The 15,603-nt window shown below is 34.3% G+C and overlaps 1 protein-coding gene across 11 annotated transcripts; it reads right to left on the bottom strand.

Moving 5' to 3' along the window:
- Nucleotides 1-593: 593 nt before the first annotated feature.
- On the bottom strand, nt 594-14,581 carry LOC311069945 (uncharacterized protein). Of its 11 annotated transcripts, XM_084093560.1 has the most exons (12): nt 14,471-14,581; nt 13,838-13,893; nt 13,513-13,594; nt 13,169-13,294; nt 12,195-12,248; nt 4,682-4,841; nt 3,449-3,472; nt 2,808-2,876; nt 2,382-2,535; nt 1,932-2,003; nt 1,401-1,479; nt 594-913 (listed from the first exon to the last, which is right to left on the bottom strand). In XM_084093560.1, the coding sequence occupies exons 3-8, from the start codon at nt 13,519-13,521 to the stop codon at nt 2,866-2,868; spliced, it is 384 nt and encodes a 127-aa protein (XP_083949686.1). In that variant the 5' UTR covers nt 13,522-13,594; nt 13,838-13,893; nt 14,471-14,581; the 3' UTR covers nt 594-913; nt 1,401-1,479; nt 1,932-2,003; nt 2,382-2,535; nt 2,808-2,865. The 11 variants fall into 11 exon arrangements, 6 of the variants coding, with proteins under 6 accessions (XP_083949686.1, XP_083949684.1, XP_083949687.1 ...); XR_014603585.1 differs by lacking the exon at nt 4,682-4,841; XM_084093558.1 differs by having other exon boundaries at nt 2,808-3,472.
- Between the last annotated feature and the right edge of the window lie 1,022 nt (nt 14,582-15,603).

Below are 15,603 nucleotides of genomic sequence, written 5' to 3'. Positions count from 1 at the left end.
TACGTTTTCCCAAAGTGAATCGATACTTTTTCCAAAGTGAATCACTACTTTTCAAAGTCAATCGATACTTTTTCCAAAGTGAATCCCTACTTTTCCCAAAACGAATCGCTACTTTTCCAAAAGTGAATCGCTACTTTTCCAAAAATGAATCGCTACTTTTCGTCAGGTACCTTGGTTGAATCAACGGTGAATTACCTTTCGATTTTGCAAAACGGATCAACGTTGATATTGTGACGTCGTTTCACCGCGGAAAAACAACGTTGATTCACTGTTGAAATCGCGACGTTGTTTCACTCTTACCTTTCGGGTTATGGTCTTCTGTCGACGTTGAATCAACGTTGAATTACCTTTCGATTTTGCAAATTGAATCAACGTTGATATTGTGACGTTGTTTCACCGTCTTACCGTTCATCATGCGAAAATACAATTGTACATTCAATTACAAACTAGTTTGCAGTTGGAACATGAGTCATTACAATGCTGACTGAATTTGTGATTAACTGTCCATACTGTACAATAAAAAGTGTTAACTGTCAAATGACTGGCGGCAATGGCTTAATTAAACACATTAAATAATGAGTTAACACATGCTCAAGATTGTAAAAAGTTTTATTCTGAAAAAACAAGTCTAAAAATACAAAAAGAAAAACCATCTCAAACTTTAAATTGCAGCGTTTTCAAAGTAATGTTAAAAGAAGTAAACATCTAAATGGAATATTTAAAGACAGTTTTTGTTCAATTACAGTAACCCTTAAATTAAACATTTAATATTTAAAGTGTACAGTAAAAAAAATAAGTTAAATTCTCAATAAAATGTGACAGCCTTGTGCAGTGCTCCGACAGCGTCCCAGCTCGAGGTCCATTCCGATGCCATCACTTCCTCTTCACTTCGTGCCCGCTGTCTGCTACTATCCTATAAATAAAAGCAAAAACACTGAATACACAATAAATCATGTACAAGATTTTCACTTTACAGTTCAATTTGTCGGGTAGAAAACAAAGTATACAACACTATCCATTCTAAAACACATATTTTATGTATTCAGATGTACATTTACACAAGAAATTCTTCAGAGCCCCAAGGTGGAATTGTAAAAAATGTACTATTACTCCATGTGTCAGTTACGGTTACTATAATCATAAGGTCATGATTTCATCCTTAAACCAGATGAAGAAATCAACAAATTGTGGTGTTGAGCTGAGAGGGTTGAGGTCTGTTGTTCTTTATATCTTTCAATGCAGGTTTATATTGTTTCAACAATTATATATTTCTGATAATATTTGTGGAGAACATTACACTGTTTTAATTCAGAATCCTAACCATACATTGTACTAATTAAAAGTAATTTATTAAATCAAGTAAAATAAAAAAATAACACAAAAGGCCAATGAATCTGTACCAGAAGTGATAGTGCAATGTAGCAGCTAAAGAATAATCCTCCACCAAATTGCCAGTAATCATCTGGATCCTTTGCGAATCTGAAGGGGGGAAAGAAGAAATTATTGTACATAATTATTATAGTCCATAAAAAGCAGTTTTTTTTGTTTGTTTTTTACCATTCCTTTAAACAATCTTAAAAATTGATTTAAATTGTAAAAACGTTTGCCATTATAACATTCACACAACATGAACTGAGTTGTCATCTTTGAGACTGTTAGTATTAGCCTACATAATTAAAAATGTAAACATACACTTAAAGCATGGCAATCCCATCAGAAATGTGTATCATAGCAAGGGAAGCACACACAAAAAAGCCAAATGGTACACCAAATTCAAACCATCAAATAATTTTACCTGCAGCCGTATTTATCCTATTTTTTTATCCTACTTTCTATCAGTAACGTTAAATGTCTTATTTTAAAGATGAAAATCATACTTAATACTATTAATCCCAGTGTAGGTTTTCGAACAGTGGGTAAAATTGACTTACTGTAGTTGGTGAATGGATCTTTCTGTTGGGTGTTCTCCCCCGATAAATAATTTTATTTCAATGCTGCTTGATCTAAAAAAAAAATTTAAACAAATATATTTTCAATATCGTTATCAGTGTTTGAAGAGGTTATGTAAACTGAATAAATGACGGTTTTACCACTTTACTCATTCCCACACTTTTTGTTACCTCTCATGCGTTTTTAAACTAATGTTAGCTGACAACATTAAACACATAAGTTAACGTTACCAACAGCAAAACACAGCAATGTCAGATGGTACTAAGTTAACTTACATTGAAATACATGCTAATATCGCTACGCTAATGGTGAAGCAGTACAAACACACACACACACACACACACACACACACACACACACACACACACAGAGGTAACTTATTTATTTTATGAGGTTGCAAAAAACGTGTATGTTTGTCTAGAATAGCCTACCTCAAGTTCGAGTTCCTATGCTTCCTATGACGCTTCCTACGAACTCTCAGTTGTCTTCCACCATCTCGTCTATTTCCACAACCTGCACGGCTGAAATCCAAATCCACTGTTCAAGTGAGTGATGAGCTTTCGAGATATAATCAACCTATAAATCCTGCAAAGTACAAAGACACAGTTTTTCCTCACAAAGAAAAAACAGTCAGGTAAACCACAACGGTCGAGAAGGTTTTTTTTTTTTTTTTTTACACAAAGTAGGCTATTGCTTTTGTCGTTATTTATATTTGCTGCTATATGCATGTATAATAGGTAGTGGGTTAAAATGAGATTTTTGTTTAAAAATAACTTGCATGCCTAAAGTTGTTGAGCCCCTGAACCATTTAGCATTAATAAGTAAACAAGTATAGATATACATGCATGCATAAATACCTTTAAGTGGAACGAATAACTCTGCTGTATGGTGTCAGTCTCATTGCTGGCAAATACCTCAAAATAGACCTATAGAGAAATAAAATGAATAAATAAAATGTATTGTTGACCACAATATCTGTTAGCATAATAGTTCAAACAATTATTATAACTACAAGCAATGTAACATTATATTTGTAGCCTACCTCATTTAGTTGATTATTTACCCTATAGAACTTTTCTCACTGAAACAGCCTGGGGCATTTAAAAATGTTTAAACCTTAAATATTTCAGTAAAAAGCCAAGAGTGTTATACTGTAATATTACATATTAATATTTTTCATATAATTTCAATTAACATATAATATACTTATAATTAATTTAACAACTCAAAGTATACACAATTTATCCGTATTTTAACAATTGAGAAACATGATGGCCTATACAGATTAATTACAGATATTAGATACACAGATTATTACCTAAACTATATAACAATACTATATACTATATAATAATAACTGTAATTAATTTAGATTGACACAAAAAAATTAACAATTAAATAACAGATGATCTTCTGCCACTGCCACCATCTCTGTCTGGAGCGTAACGCAACCATTTTTTGACTGCCTCAGAAAAGTCTACCTTGGAAGCCTCTTTACCTTGTGCTGTACTTCTCAATGCACCTGAAAACATTAGGAACAAAATTAAAGAGTAGCGCTTTGACTTTTGCCTTTTCTTTTTGTTGATCAAAGATGAGTTTTAAGAGATAAAATTAGGGCTGTGACGGTATGGGATTTTTTCTTACCGCGGTGAAGAAGCAACAAATCTCGCGGTTTGGAACCGATACATTATTCGTGTCAAAATGACATATAAACATCTTTTCCTATTCTATTTTGCCTGGAAACGCTTCCTAAACGCGTGCCTGTTGCGTGAAAAATAGGCGTCAGTTCTATTTCTAGCATGCACGCATTTTCCTCATGCGTCTCATGCAGGCAGTGTGCAAACTCTAACCTGTTAACATGGGAGCCGAAATAAAAATGGATAAGCCACGCAGCAGCTGAGACGCTCACGCCACACAGCCAGGGTGTCGCCGGCCAGGTTGGTGTGCTGCACCAAAGTCCGGCAAACGTCACAGGATGGTTAATTCTAAGATGTGATCTTAAATTAGTGGTATTTCCTCTCGAGACGGATACATTGTTGCGACAAATACGGCATACTGCCTTGTCCAAGTTCACCGGCTGCCCCTTGTCACCTGCCTCAAAGCCAAAATGTTCCCAAATAGGCGACACAGTATTTGGCTTAGACACTAGATTCGTGGCCATTTTTTGAATAATGTCATTCGGCTAGCGCCGTCAACTGTTATTGCCTATATGACATAAGAGAAGTATTGCTACTTGCAATTAAAATCCAACTCCAACTGTTTACTTTATGCTTTTGTCTTTTATGCCTATGTGTGTATTTAATTGAACATTATCTGTAAACATCACAAGTACTGAAACCTAGCAGTTAATTAATAATAATCAGACACACACAAAAAATAAATCCCCCATATGTTTAATGGACTGTCCCTCTCTTGCACAGGAAACGTTTTTTTTTTTTTCTCCAGAAGCTCTTGAACATAGGACTCGCGGAATACAGTAAATTATAAGATTAATGTGTTTATAGTTCATATCACACACCATATGCACTCCTGTAACTTTCAGAAAAGAAAAAAAAAAGTGCAGTGATGACCTCACACCGCGGTAGGCATCTCATTAACGCGATAATGCGGTTATCGTCACACCCCTACATAAAATTATTGACTGCAGGAAACTTTCCTAAATGATTTGGTAAAACTGTTAAAAAAAGATGGTGTGAAAAGCGCTTTTAGTATTAGTTAGTCTATTACTTACGGAACATTATCTTCGAGAGATTTGAGGTCTCGAAGCTCCTCTTTTGTCCACGTCCTGCCCAGTTAAATGATGAAGCCAGTTTGTTTGTCAAAAAGTGGCTCAACATTTTCCTTACTGTGTCTTCCAGTTTATGACCACCCAGAAGTGACAGCTGGCAAATCTAATAAAAAAGGAGATCAGTGTTCACATTAATTCCCAACTAACTGCACACACACACAAAAAAAAATTCTATTAACCTATAATCATAAATAGACTTTATCTGAGAGATACATGTGTTACCATGGACATTTTTTTGCCATTCTCTGTGAATCTCTCATCAAAGTATTTCCATCCACAGACTGGACTGTGTGTGTGTGTGTGTGTGTGTGTGTGTGTGTGTGCGTGTGCGTGTGTGTGTGTGTGTGTGTGTGTGAACATAAATGATTGCTTCCGGTGTCAAATGCTGGTTTGAGTTTCTATTTCTGGGGATTTCCTGGGATTTTTACAGACAAGTGTCTCTAGAATTTAATCAGATTGGTGCTAAAAAAAAAAAAAAAATCCAGTGAAGTTCTGTAGGTGAGAGATCAACAGAGAATGGCCTCACTCGTTCAAACTGACAAAGTCTACAGTAACCATATCAGTTTAAATGTTTCTACAGCATTATTTTGCAATCATCATTTTTATCAAACAATGCATTATTTTCAGCATTATGTATGGTATATGGTACAGTCATCTCTAATGGTATCTGTTTTGATGAAAACTGAATAGGGGCAATCGTCTGGAAACATAAATATTTTTCATCAGTATTAACATTAATAATCTTTGCTTTCTTTTTCCCATACTTATCAAGACCTGGCCATTAAATCAAATTCCATATTTCCCCAAACAGCGTAGGAACCCTGTTAAGTGTAATTGCATTACAAGATATACCAATCTGTTTTTTTTCTGTCTCTTCCAACCTCTCCAAAGCATCAAAATCTTCTAGAGACTGTAAAGGTAAACCCAAGCTGCATCCCACAGGGTTCGTACACTTTTTCCAAGGTCGAATTCAAGCACTTTTCAAGCACTTTCCAGGTCCATTTTAAAGCTTTTTCCAGCACCTTACACTACCGTAAATTACATACCAATACATAGTCAAAATTATTATTTAGTGTTTTTATCACATCAAAAGAGATAAACAGCCAAATGTTTCATAATAGCAGAGGGCTGCACGATATTGAAGAAAAATGAGATATGCGATAACTCATTAAATAATGCAATATTCAATATGCAATACGATAACGCTTAAAGTGTGTCAAATTAACTTAAATTATCTTTAAAATGATATAACCTACACATACATGTTTCACATTCTTTTTGTGATAAGAAAATATCCCTACAACTTCAAGACAGTGAACATCAGTGTTCTGTAGCATAAGAAGTGTTATTTTAACAGGGTTCATACACATTTTAACCAATACTTTTCCATGACTTTTCCATGACTTTTCGGCACATTTCCATGACTATGTATTCCTGAAAATGTCAGTCGACATTAGAGCTGACACAGAAGCCGCATCAAACTGGCATTAGCCTACTATATTTACACTTCATTTACAATTGCATAAATAAAGCTATTCAATATTTAAATTAAATTATTTATAATTTTAACGTTTTAATTAAAAGATACTTTAAATATGAAACTCGTCGGCGATATAAAGTGAGAATTGACAATATTGTGGGGGGGGGGGGGGGGGTAAAATCTTTGCGTGGCAGGGGGAGCTGCCACTTGACCAGTCACGGATATATGCGCCTGCCACTCGACCAGTCACAGATATATGCGCCTGCCACTGCTTTATATGCGCCGGCCACTCGACCAGTCACGGATAGCCTATATGCGCCTGCCACTGCTTTATATGCGCCGGCCACTCGACCAGTCACGGATAGCCTATATGCGCCGGCCACTCGACCAGTCACGGATATATGCGCCGGCCACTCGAACTTACACAATATGTAAGGTTTAACCTGTTAAGCTGCAACCCCACTTTTGAAAAATCCCAAGAAATGACATACCCAAACTGAAACAGATACAGTTCATGAACCCTTTGTACTAAAAGCACAAGTATGATCTCATTTGAAAGCTGACACCTGGCAGTTTATTGTAAATGTAGAATTAATTATTGTCATAATGACAAAAATTGTTATAAATAGCTTCAAAGTTTTGTAAAGTTATTAGAAATTATTTTTTATGAAACATCCTCATGAAAAAAAAAATTGAAGTTGGCACTGGAGCAATCTAGAAATGCACTACAGCTAATGCCACATGTCTAAACATTTTATGTTTAAAATCTTAAGATAATAAGTCCAAAACTCTGTATTTAGTGAAATGTTTTTCAAGACCATGTCATGTGACTTTATTTTGATTTGACGCTAAAATGCTACTGATGTTTATTGTCATCTTCTAACCATCTATCCAGTATATTGTCTTTATTGTTTTGTGGTGCAAACGAGCCCCATTCAGTCTCAGTCTCCCCCTGCACACATTCACACCTCTCCAGCCTGGTTATGGCTCTAAATATGCATTTCTTTTGTCTGCATTATAGTTACTAACGACTGGCTATTCACAGGCTATTCATATGGTTTCAGTCACTAATTTCTTTTCTTAAAGTTCACCCTTACATTTTAAACTATATCAAATGCATTTCTTGAATAAAGAAACATTTCAGTAAGCATTCAAAAAATAATAAAAATATAACTTCTAGGTTGCAGGTGCACCTAGGGCTAGCTAGCATGTTAGCTTAGCACACCATCAATACACGACAATTTATGAGATTAAAACCATGTTTGTGCTTATAAACTTACTTTATAAAGCAAATCGAGTATTTTAAATAATTTTTTGTGATCTAATTTGGCTTCAGATAAAAAATCAGACAGAAAATATACTATTGGATAGTGTTCTGCACAACGATTCTATATAGATTAGCATTACATTATAAATATAATCTATTATTATGGAAATACCTGGCATGGATTGAAAAACACAGGTAACTCAAATATCATAGCAAACATGTTTATTGTCTTCAAAACTGCATGTTACAGCCATAGTTACAGCGCGATCTCGTTAGCTTTGTGTGTGTTCGAGGCTTCCTGGATTGTCACATGATTATGGCACTTCTTCATGTTCTAATACTGTGCACAGGGCGGCGAGGGCGCCCTCAGGCTATTGGTATGAATTGAAAACACAGTATCAGAGTTATGCAAACGCTCATAATGATTACATCGACGCATTTGGGTATAAATTCAATAAATATTATTCCTGTCTATAGAAATCTGATGTAAACCTATGAGAATATATCAATATTTCTCCAAATCTGCACATTTTTGAGCTAAAGCCCTGAGGCACGTTGTTTTGTGTATCGCTGTCATGACGACGGCACGGGAGTTTTTTATGAATGAAAGCGGCTGACGCGCATAATTCATATCAAAGGTATCGACTAATTTTTTCATTTCATAACTCCTGACACAAATTAAGAAATAACTGTCGCTATAAGTTTCTCAGAATACAATAGTGGTCAAATTCTGAAACTTGAGTCTTATATCTTTTTAATGATGTATAGTTTGTCAAGGTATAACATTAAATCTGATAGTAACTTTGAACTATATATAAATAAAACCGCTTCAGTGCGTCCGCGCTCTGGCAACGGTTAACAGGTTAAAAAAACAATCAAATGCAGCGCGCGTCTCGTGGATCGCGCCGGCCAGACCAGCCACACAATCTCTCACTGTTTACATCTATCAGACACTCCTAATGATACACAAAAGCACACATACAGTGCAATACATATCTTATTTACCTATTTCTCATCTTATCTGTTTTTTTTTTATTTGCACTTTTTCCCCGTATGGGAGCGCGCTCGTGGCTAAGCGATTCAACGAAGCAGTACATTTGTTTGTAGCCTACGCTAATTACACTGCCGCTACTGGCAGTACTAAGTTTATATATTAGGGGTGTAACGGTACGCAAAAATCACGGTTCGGTATGTACCTCGGTTTTAAAGTCACGGTTCGGTTTATTTTCGGTACAGTAAGGGAAAGAAATGCAAACATTAAACTGCAGGTTGTTTATTACTATAAACTTTTTTTTAACAATTTGTTTACACTTTTTCTAAACACTTTTTAATAAAATATAATAAAATATATATATAATAAAAAAAAGAATAAGAAATAAAATACTGCTGCAAAGTTCTCCACTAAATAAAATACTCTCAGTCTCAAACCAATATCACATAATAAATTTAATGAAAAATATAAATAAATAACTATGATTACAGTGCAGCATTACCAATCCCAGCTTGTAGGCATGCTCATATTTAAAAATTAAGACTGAGAAAAAAATTAACTTTAATTGCATAATTTGCTGAAATTAATTGCAGTTCCTCCAAGCTTGTAATCATCAATAATTAAACTTAGAATCACCAATAATTAAACTTAGAATCACCTAATTAAATGAAACACCGGGGAAAAAAAGGAACAGAAAATAGCCCTATATTAAAATAATATTAAACATATATATCAATGTATTATTATTTTTCAATAATCAATCAACAATCAATTTAAGATTTTTTTTTTCCATTTTTTTACTAATTATCAAAATAAAATATATTCCTACAAAGCTATTATTACCAGAGCATGTGATCAGAGCAGGTCAGTTTACCATTTTAGTATACCAGCTCAGCAAACAGAAGTCTACTACTGAGAAATTTCACCTTATTTGAGCGGACTTTGCTTTTCCAGTGCGTGATCGGTACATGATTGGAGTGTTTGGGCCGTTAACGACAGAGCAGAACGCGCAGCGCAAACACGAGTCGAACATTGAGCAGAGAGCGCAGCGCGCAGACACACACACACACACACACACACACGGAACGGAGAGTGCGGCGGCGCACACGGAGCGGAAAAGCTTTTTTTTCGCCCTGCAGTCGATTTCATTGGTTTAGGTTACAGTGACGACGGGTAAAACTAAAACCAGACGGGCTCTGGTAAAACTTTAGAATCAGCTGCAGGGCGGGATTTGCGCTGAACGCGAAGGCTTCCGCCACTTAATATGTTCGTGTGGAAACACGAAAATGTACCTATGTTCCGCACACAAAATATTGCATTCAGTCATTCGGTACACACGTGCACCGAACCGAAAGCCCTGTACCGAAACGGTCCGGTACGAATACACGTACCGTTACACCCCTATTATATATATATATATATATATATATATATATATATATATATATACTATAAGATTTATTATTTTGTTAATAATTATTACCAAGACAAAGTCAAAACACATCTAACAGATTTATAGTAATAGTTTTTATTTTATTTATTATTAATTAATTTTAATAAAAAATATTAATTTATAATAAAATATAAAAGTTTTTTTTATTACTATTATTTTGCTTTTTGTTTGTTTTCCTTTAACACTATGGACCGGGATTCTGTGTCCTTAATAAAGATTGAATGAATAACAGAACAATGTTTATTTTTTACATTGTGTTCGTGTATATATATATATTTTTTTTTTAATTAACAAAATGTAAATTTTCGTCTTTATAACAGAAGATACAATACAAAAATCTTCAAGATAGCCTACAGCCTACAATCTTCAAATGTTTAACGGATTGTCACCTTATAAACAGTCCTTTGTATGGTGGAATAAGCAATGCTATATTGAAATATATGGTTATCATCTTAATTTAAACTTTATTTTATTAGTTCATTAACTATGCCAACTCAACTAATGTAATGTAAAGAGCTGGATACTAATTACTAATTAAATAATGTCAACAATTAAATGTAGGTTATTGATAAGAGTTGCCATAGACTAAAGATTTTTTCTAGACTAGTAGTCATTCATTTAAGCAATTAATCGCACGTTTATATTCAATCCTTGTTAGGCTATAGCCTATATTCCGTGCTCAAGCGCATACATAAATATTGCTGCAAAGCACCGGCAAAAGCAGGCTATAGGCTATTGATAATAAATTTGTCTGAAAAAATAACGAAGCATTTTAATTGTTTATTAATAAACTAGTGTTTTCTAAATCAGTGTCGACTGCAAACATCTCCATACATCTCCGCTATAAAGTAGATGCACCTTTTATCGGACAGGATTACATCATCAGATAGCCTAGTACCGTACGTATTTCCTTTCGATTGGATTTTTTTCGTTGGTGAACATTTCAAGCTTTTTAGATATATTTCTCATGTGAGGCTAGTGATACGCTGTTTTTTCAGTTCATTTTTGAGATGCGCGCCAATTCACGGAGATCATGAAAGCGCGTCCTTTTATTTTACAAAAGCACAACGTTTTCTTGTTGTTGTGGGTTTACACAAATAAAAGTAGTTGCGACTGATGTATTATTCTTTTCTGTATGAGCAGAAATGATGGAGTATTTTAAGTTGTTTCCGCACTGTTGATAGGAAAATGCGAGTGATGGCACCGGCGCCTCCATGTCATGCATTGCGCGCTCCACACTCCGCACAAACACTTGGATATGCGCTTAATAATAGCAAACATTTATCTAGGTTAACGTTAGGGCGAGCGGCCATGCCAGACGGTTAAGTCCTCTTCATGTTTAACAAATTAAATCGTGAATTTTCTACGGCGAGTAGCATAAGCGCTGTGTGGGCTGGGCGGCTGAAACACGACACTAGAGAAAGCTGGTGTTTTTCTTTAAATAAATTAGTTTAGGATTTAAAATAAATATTGTTTGTGGGCTAATTAATGCCACAATAATTTGTTTATTTTATAGGCTACTTAATTTACGTAATTAAATTGCGTTCATATTCTGGACTCATCTGTTTTTCTGTAGGATAGTATGGTTAGAATTTGATCTTATAACATGTCCATTAGGGGCTGCTATATCAGCTTTTTGAACATAGATGTAGGCCTATGATAGTCATGATAGGCTTAGGCTATATCAATTTTATGTGGATAAAGGCATATTTTGTACATAAAATTGATAGCAATAGCGGAAATAATATGTGGCAGCAATGTGGCACTCTGACGACACCCAAGTCGACGAAATAGTTAGTGAGGTAACAACGCTGGAGCAGATCCTCCTCCAGGTATGTTTATGCATTTCTGAAAACAAATTATGAAGCTTTTTTCCCGTCATATTTTATTAAATCTATTATTGAGGCCTTTACATTTATGTTCTTTCACTTTGAAGTCATAATATAATTTTAGTTAATGTTGAAACAAATTAAATTACTGTCCCAGGAAGATATCATACTTTATTTCTCCAAATAATGCTGCCACAACTGCAGTAAAATTAAGATAAACAAAGTCTTAAAATGAGTAAAGTAATTATACAATAAAGATTTGTTTTGAGTGGGGAGCGATTTAATAAAGCTCGACAAGTCTAAAAAACATCCGCTGATGTAATTGCCTCTACAAATAAAGTAAATAAGTAAATAAATATATTAATACTTTATTTGTATTAAGAGAGAGAAACTATACTAGTTCACCCTGCATTTATATTATAAACTTCTTAGATACCTTTAGAGTTGCTGTATCTTGTTCAGGTTTCATCTGATTATTCTCAGTTATCATCTGAAAAAAGGAAAGAAGAGCAAATAAAAAAAATATAAAAGACAAATAAATACTAATTTTAGTATTACTTATTGAAAGCCAATTTCAACAGAGGTTGTTATTTTTACCAACTTCTTCAATGATTATATTTAATCTAACAAGCACAAATAGTTTTCGATATCGGTATTAGCCACAATGAGCTGTGAATTATGGGTTATCAGTATCGATCCTAATATTCCATTATGTGTGTCCCGGTAAAACTAGTGTCCTCATAGACCAGGATTCTGTCAAACTAACACAACACACTGAGATTCTGTAGTCAAGTTAAACATCAGGAACATGTACTTATGATGTCCTCATAAAACGGTGTCCTCATAAAACAGGTGCAAGACACACACAACCTGACACACTGTAATAAACAAGCATGTTATGTGATGCATTAAAGCCATGAACATATTGTTTTATCATTCATACTTATCTGTGGTAGTGATATTGCAGTATAGGCCTCTGTGAAGTCAGGCTATGACAGGACTATGCCATGTTATTTTACAGTTGATTACTCAATTTCTGTACCTAAATTAGACTTACGTGGATTATTTTTATTTTACATCTTTGTTACTTTTTTTTTACCTATTCTTGCAATTTATTATTTTCTGTGCAGAAACCCCTACAAAATCACACCAATCATTCTAGAATGATTAATTATTTCCCAAATACAGCTATTTAAGTAATTTGGTGAAATAGTTTTTCATATTGCAGAAAAAATGAAATACTGCAATATCAGTTTTTTGCAATATTGTGCAGGTCTATTACCGTGGGTAATTTTTAACCTTTAATATTACCTTTTAATAATAAAACAAGTAAAATCATCACTTTAAATAACACACAATGTTTCTGCTTTATTAAACAGTGTCACTTAAGCATGGAAACACTGAACTCACCTTTATAATGATTGCTAAATCTGCCCTGGAGCTCATCTTTGTCTTTCTCCTGAAGTGTAAAATGTATGTCCTCCTCCAGAGGCACATGAGATAATGCCTCACTTCAGGCATTATCTCATGTGTCTGCTGTCATAGAAAAAGGCCCTCAATTATCCTGACCATTGCATTTCTTTTGACATATTATTCAACAAGCTTAAACTTAAGACATAAACTGTGTTTAAGTGAAAATAAGTATGAGTATTGTTTCAGTACCCATGCCTACATAATGGGTGTGTTCATATGGATGAAAGCCTGTTGTGTTCGGTCTCTTGATTTGTGATAGTAGTAGCTATTGTAAAACTCACCTTCTTCATCTACTGAGTGTGGATGGCATCAAGGTCTTGTCCTGAAGAATCACAGGGCCAAACGCTACGGATTATATCTCATCTGATAACAAGAGCACAGCCATAAGTTTAAGAACTCTAATGATATCTTTACCCCCTGATATTGCATTGGGGATATCAATTCAAACATTTTCAAGGCTAAGAGTATGAGCCATGAGTATACTCATACTTATAAGCTGGCCAGATATCTGTGAAAAATAACTTACGTGCCTGAACCACATTTAGCATTTAAAAGTAAAAAGAATTTCAGTATTTATCAGTAAAAAAATGTATACAAAATAAATACCCCTGAGTTGGACAGTATGGTGTCTGTCTCATTGGCCAACATAATTCAAACCAGACCTAGAGAAATAAAACAGAGCCAACAATGTTACATGGGATTTACAATAGAACATCTACAAACTAGAGCAGAGCTTATTTTATATATATAACGTTATAATTCTTTAGATAATGTATTGTGAAATAAATGCATATGAAATTAGTATCACGATTAATCAATAGAGGGTTTTTTTTTTCTGTTGCTCCTGAAATCACCTTTTTTTTAAATCACTAATTTGTAAGTGATGTCACTGATTAACAGTACAGTGCAGTATTTTAGGCTAAATAAATTAGCTTACTTCCTATCACCCATTGTTGACAAATTACCAGCAAAACAAATCAAAAACTGTTATCTACACAAAGATAAGGTTAAAACCCCAAACTTTCATAAACAAGAGCTCCAGTCTATAAGGTTAGTTAGCCTTAACTTAACGTAAGTTAGCAGCTAAGTGAAAATGGTTGAGATGCTAACGGACTTTTTTGAAGACACAAAACCATTTATATAAAGTAAATATTCAACAGAAGCGTGTCAGTTACACGCAATAAAGGTGTCAGGGACGTTTGTATGTATTATTTGTGGGAATTGGTTGACTAAACTCACCTGAAAGCAGTGAAAACAACAGCGAGAGACGGGAGTTCTGCTGTTTGTCAGTTGATGACGTTTCCTCGTTTCCATCTGCTCTCGCGCGGCGCAGCGCGCTCGCTCCAGTGTTTGAATGCGACTCGAATGTTCACGCGCACGCGGATTAAAACACTTCAAAGTCACGCAGTATTTAAATAAACATCTAGAATTAAAACATATAACATCATTTAAAATACCATTAATATTAAATCATGAATTTTAAACTCATTGTGTAGTTCTATGACCCATTCATGAATTAGCCTATTAAAAGTTTTTTATTTTATTTTTGAAAAATTCAATTTATATTTATAATGATACCTTGCGTTACAATACTAATAATTGCGTTATATAACTAAATGGCAATTTAAAAAAAAATAATAATAATAATATCTGGGTTCCAATAATTAACTACACTGTTAGACCTTACCGGGTTTTTTTACAGTAAAATACTGGCAACACTGTTGCCAGTAAAATACTGTTAATTGTACAGTTCTTTACTGTAATCTAGTTTGTTTCTATAAAAATGCACTAAATTCTAATTCAAGTTAACTAATTACACTTGCAGAAACCGACTGCCTTAAAATGACCAACTGTCATTTAAATGTATTAACTAAAATTTATAATGCATTAATAATGTGAGCAAAGTATTACTGTGAACTTCTTTCATTTGAGACCACTAAAAAACTATTGTACATAAAGAGATTTCCACTGGACCAGCAACTACACAGTCACCGCCTGTTAAATAAAGCAACATGCAGCACATCATCAATGTTTGTAGATCTTCTCCTGGACTGAAGCACAGGCTCTACTCTTCTGCACAATGGTGTCCCAAAAAACGAAATTTTACAGTAAACTACTGGCAACAGTGTTGCCAGTATAAACCTGTTTTATAACTTACAGTTTATTACTGTTAAAATACATTTTGTGGGTGTGTCTTTTTATCTTACACTGTTAACTCTTTCAACCCCACAGGGAAATCCACACTACAAAGAGTAAAAGCAACATTGAGACAGTGTTGCAGTGAGATAATTAAGGGAATATGCAAGTGATTGTTGAGCATTAGTGATGAACACCTGCTGTTAATAAGTAGAATCACTGAAGAAAAGAGAAAT

This window comes from Abramis brama (assembly GCF_963993115.1).
Source record: "Abramis brama genome assembly, chromosome: 2".
Taxonomy (NCBI): domain Eukaryota; kingdom Metazoa; phylum Chordata; class Actinopteri; order Cypriniformes; family Leuciscidae; genus Abramis; species Abramis brama.
The sequence above is the reverse complement of the archived record's forward strand: the minus strand, read 5'-3'. Positions and strand labels throughout refer to the sequence as shown.

What these genes read in the sequence shown, in the direction of transcription:
- LOC311069945 (XM_084093558.1), bottom strand. An exon ending in AAGATACAGCAACTCTAAAG is followed by an intron (nt 4,842 to 12,194) that starts GTATCTAAGAAG and finishes CTTTTTTATTAG; the next exon opens with ATTTGCCAGCTGTCACTTCT. An exon ending in TCTCTCGAAGATAATGTTCC is followed by an intron (nt 3,473 to 4,681) that starts GTAAGTAATAGA and finishes TAATGTTTTCAG; the next exon opens with GTGCATTGAGAAGTACAGCA.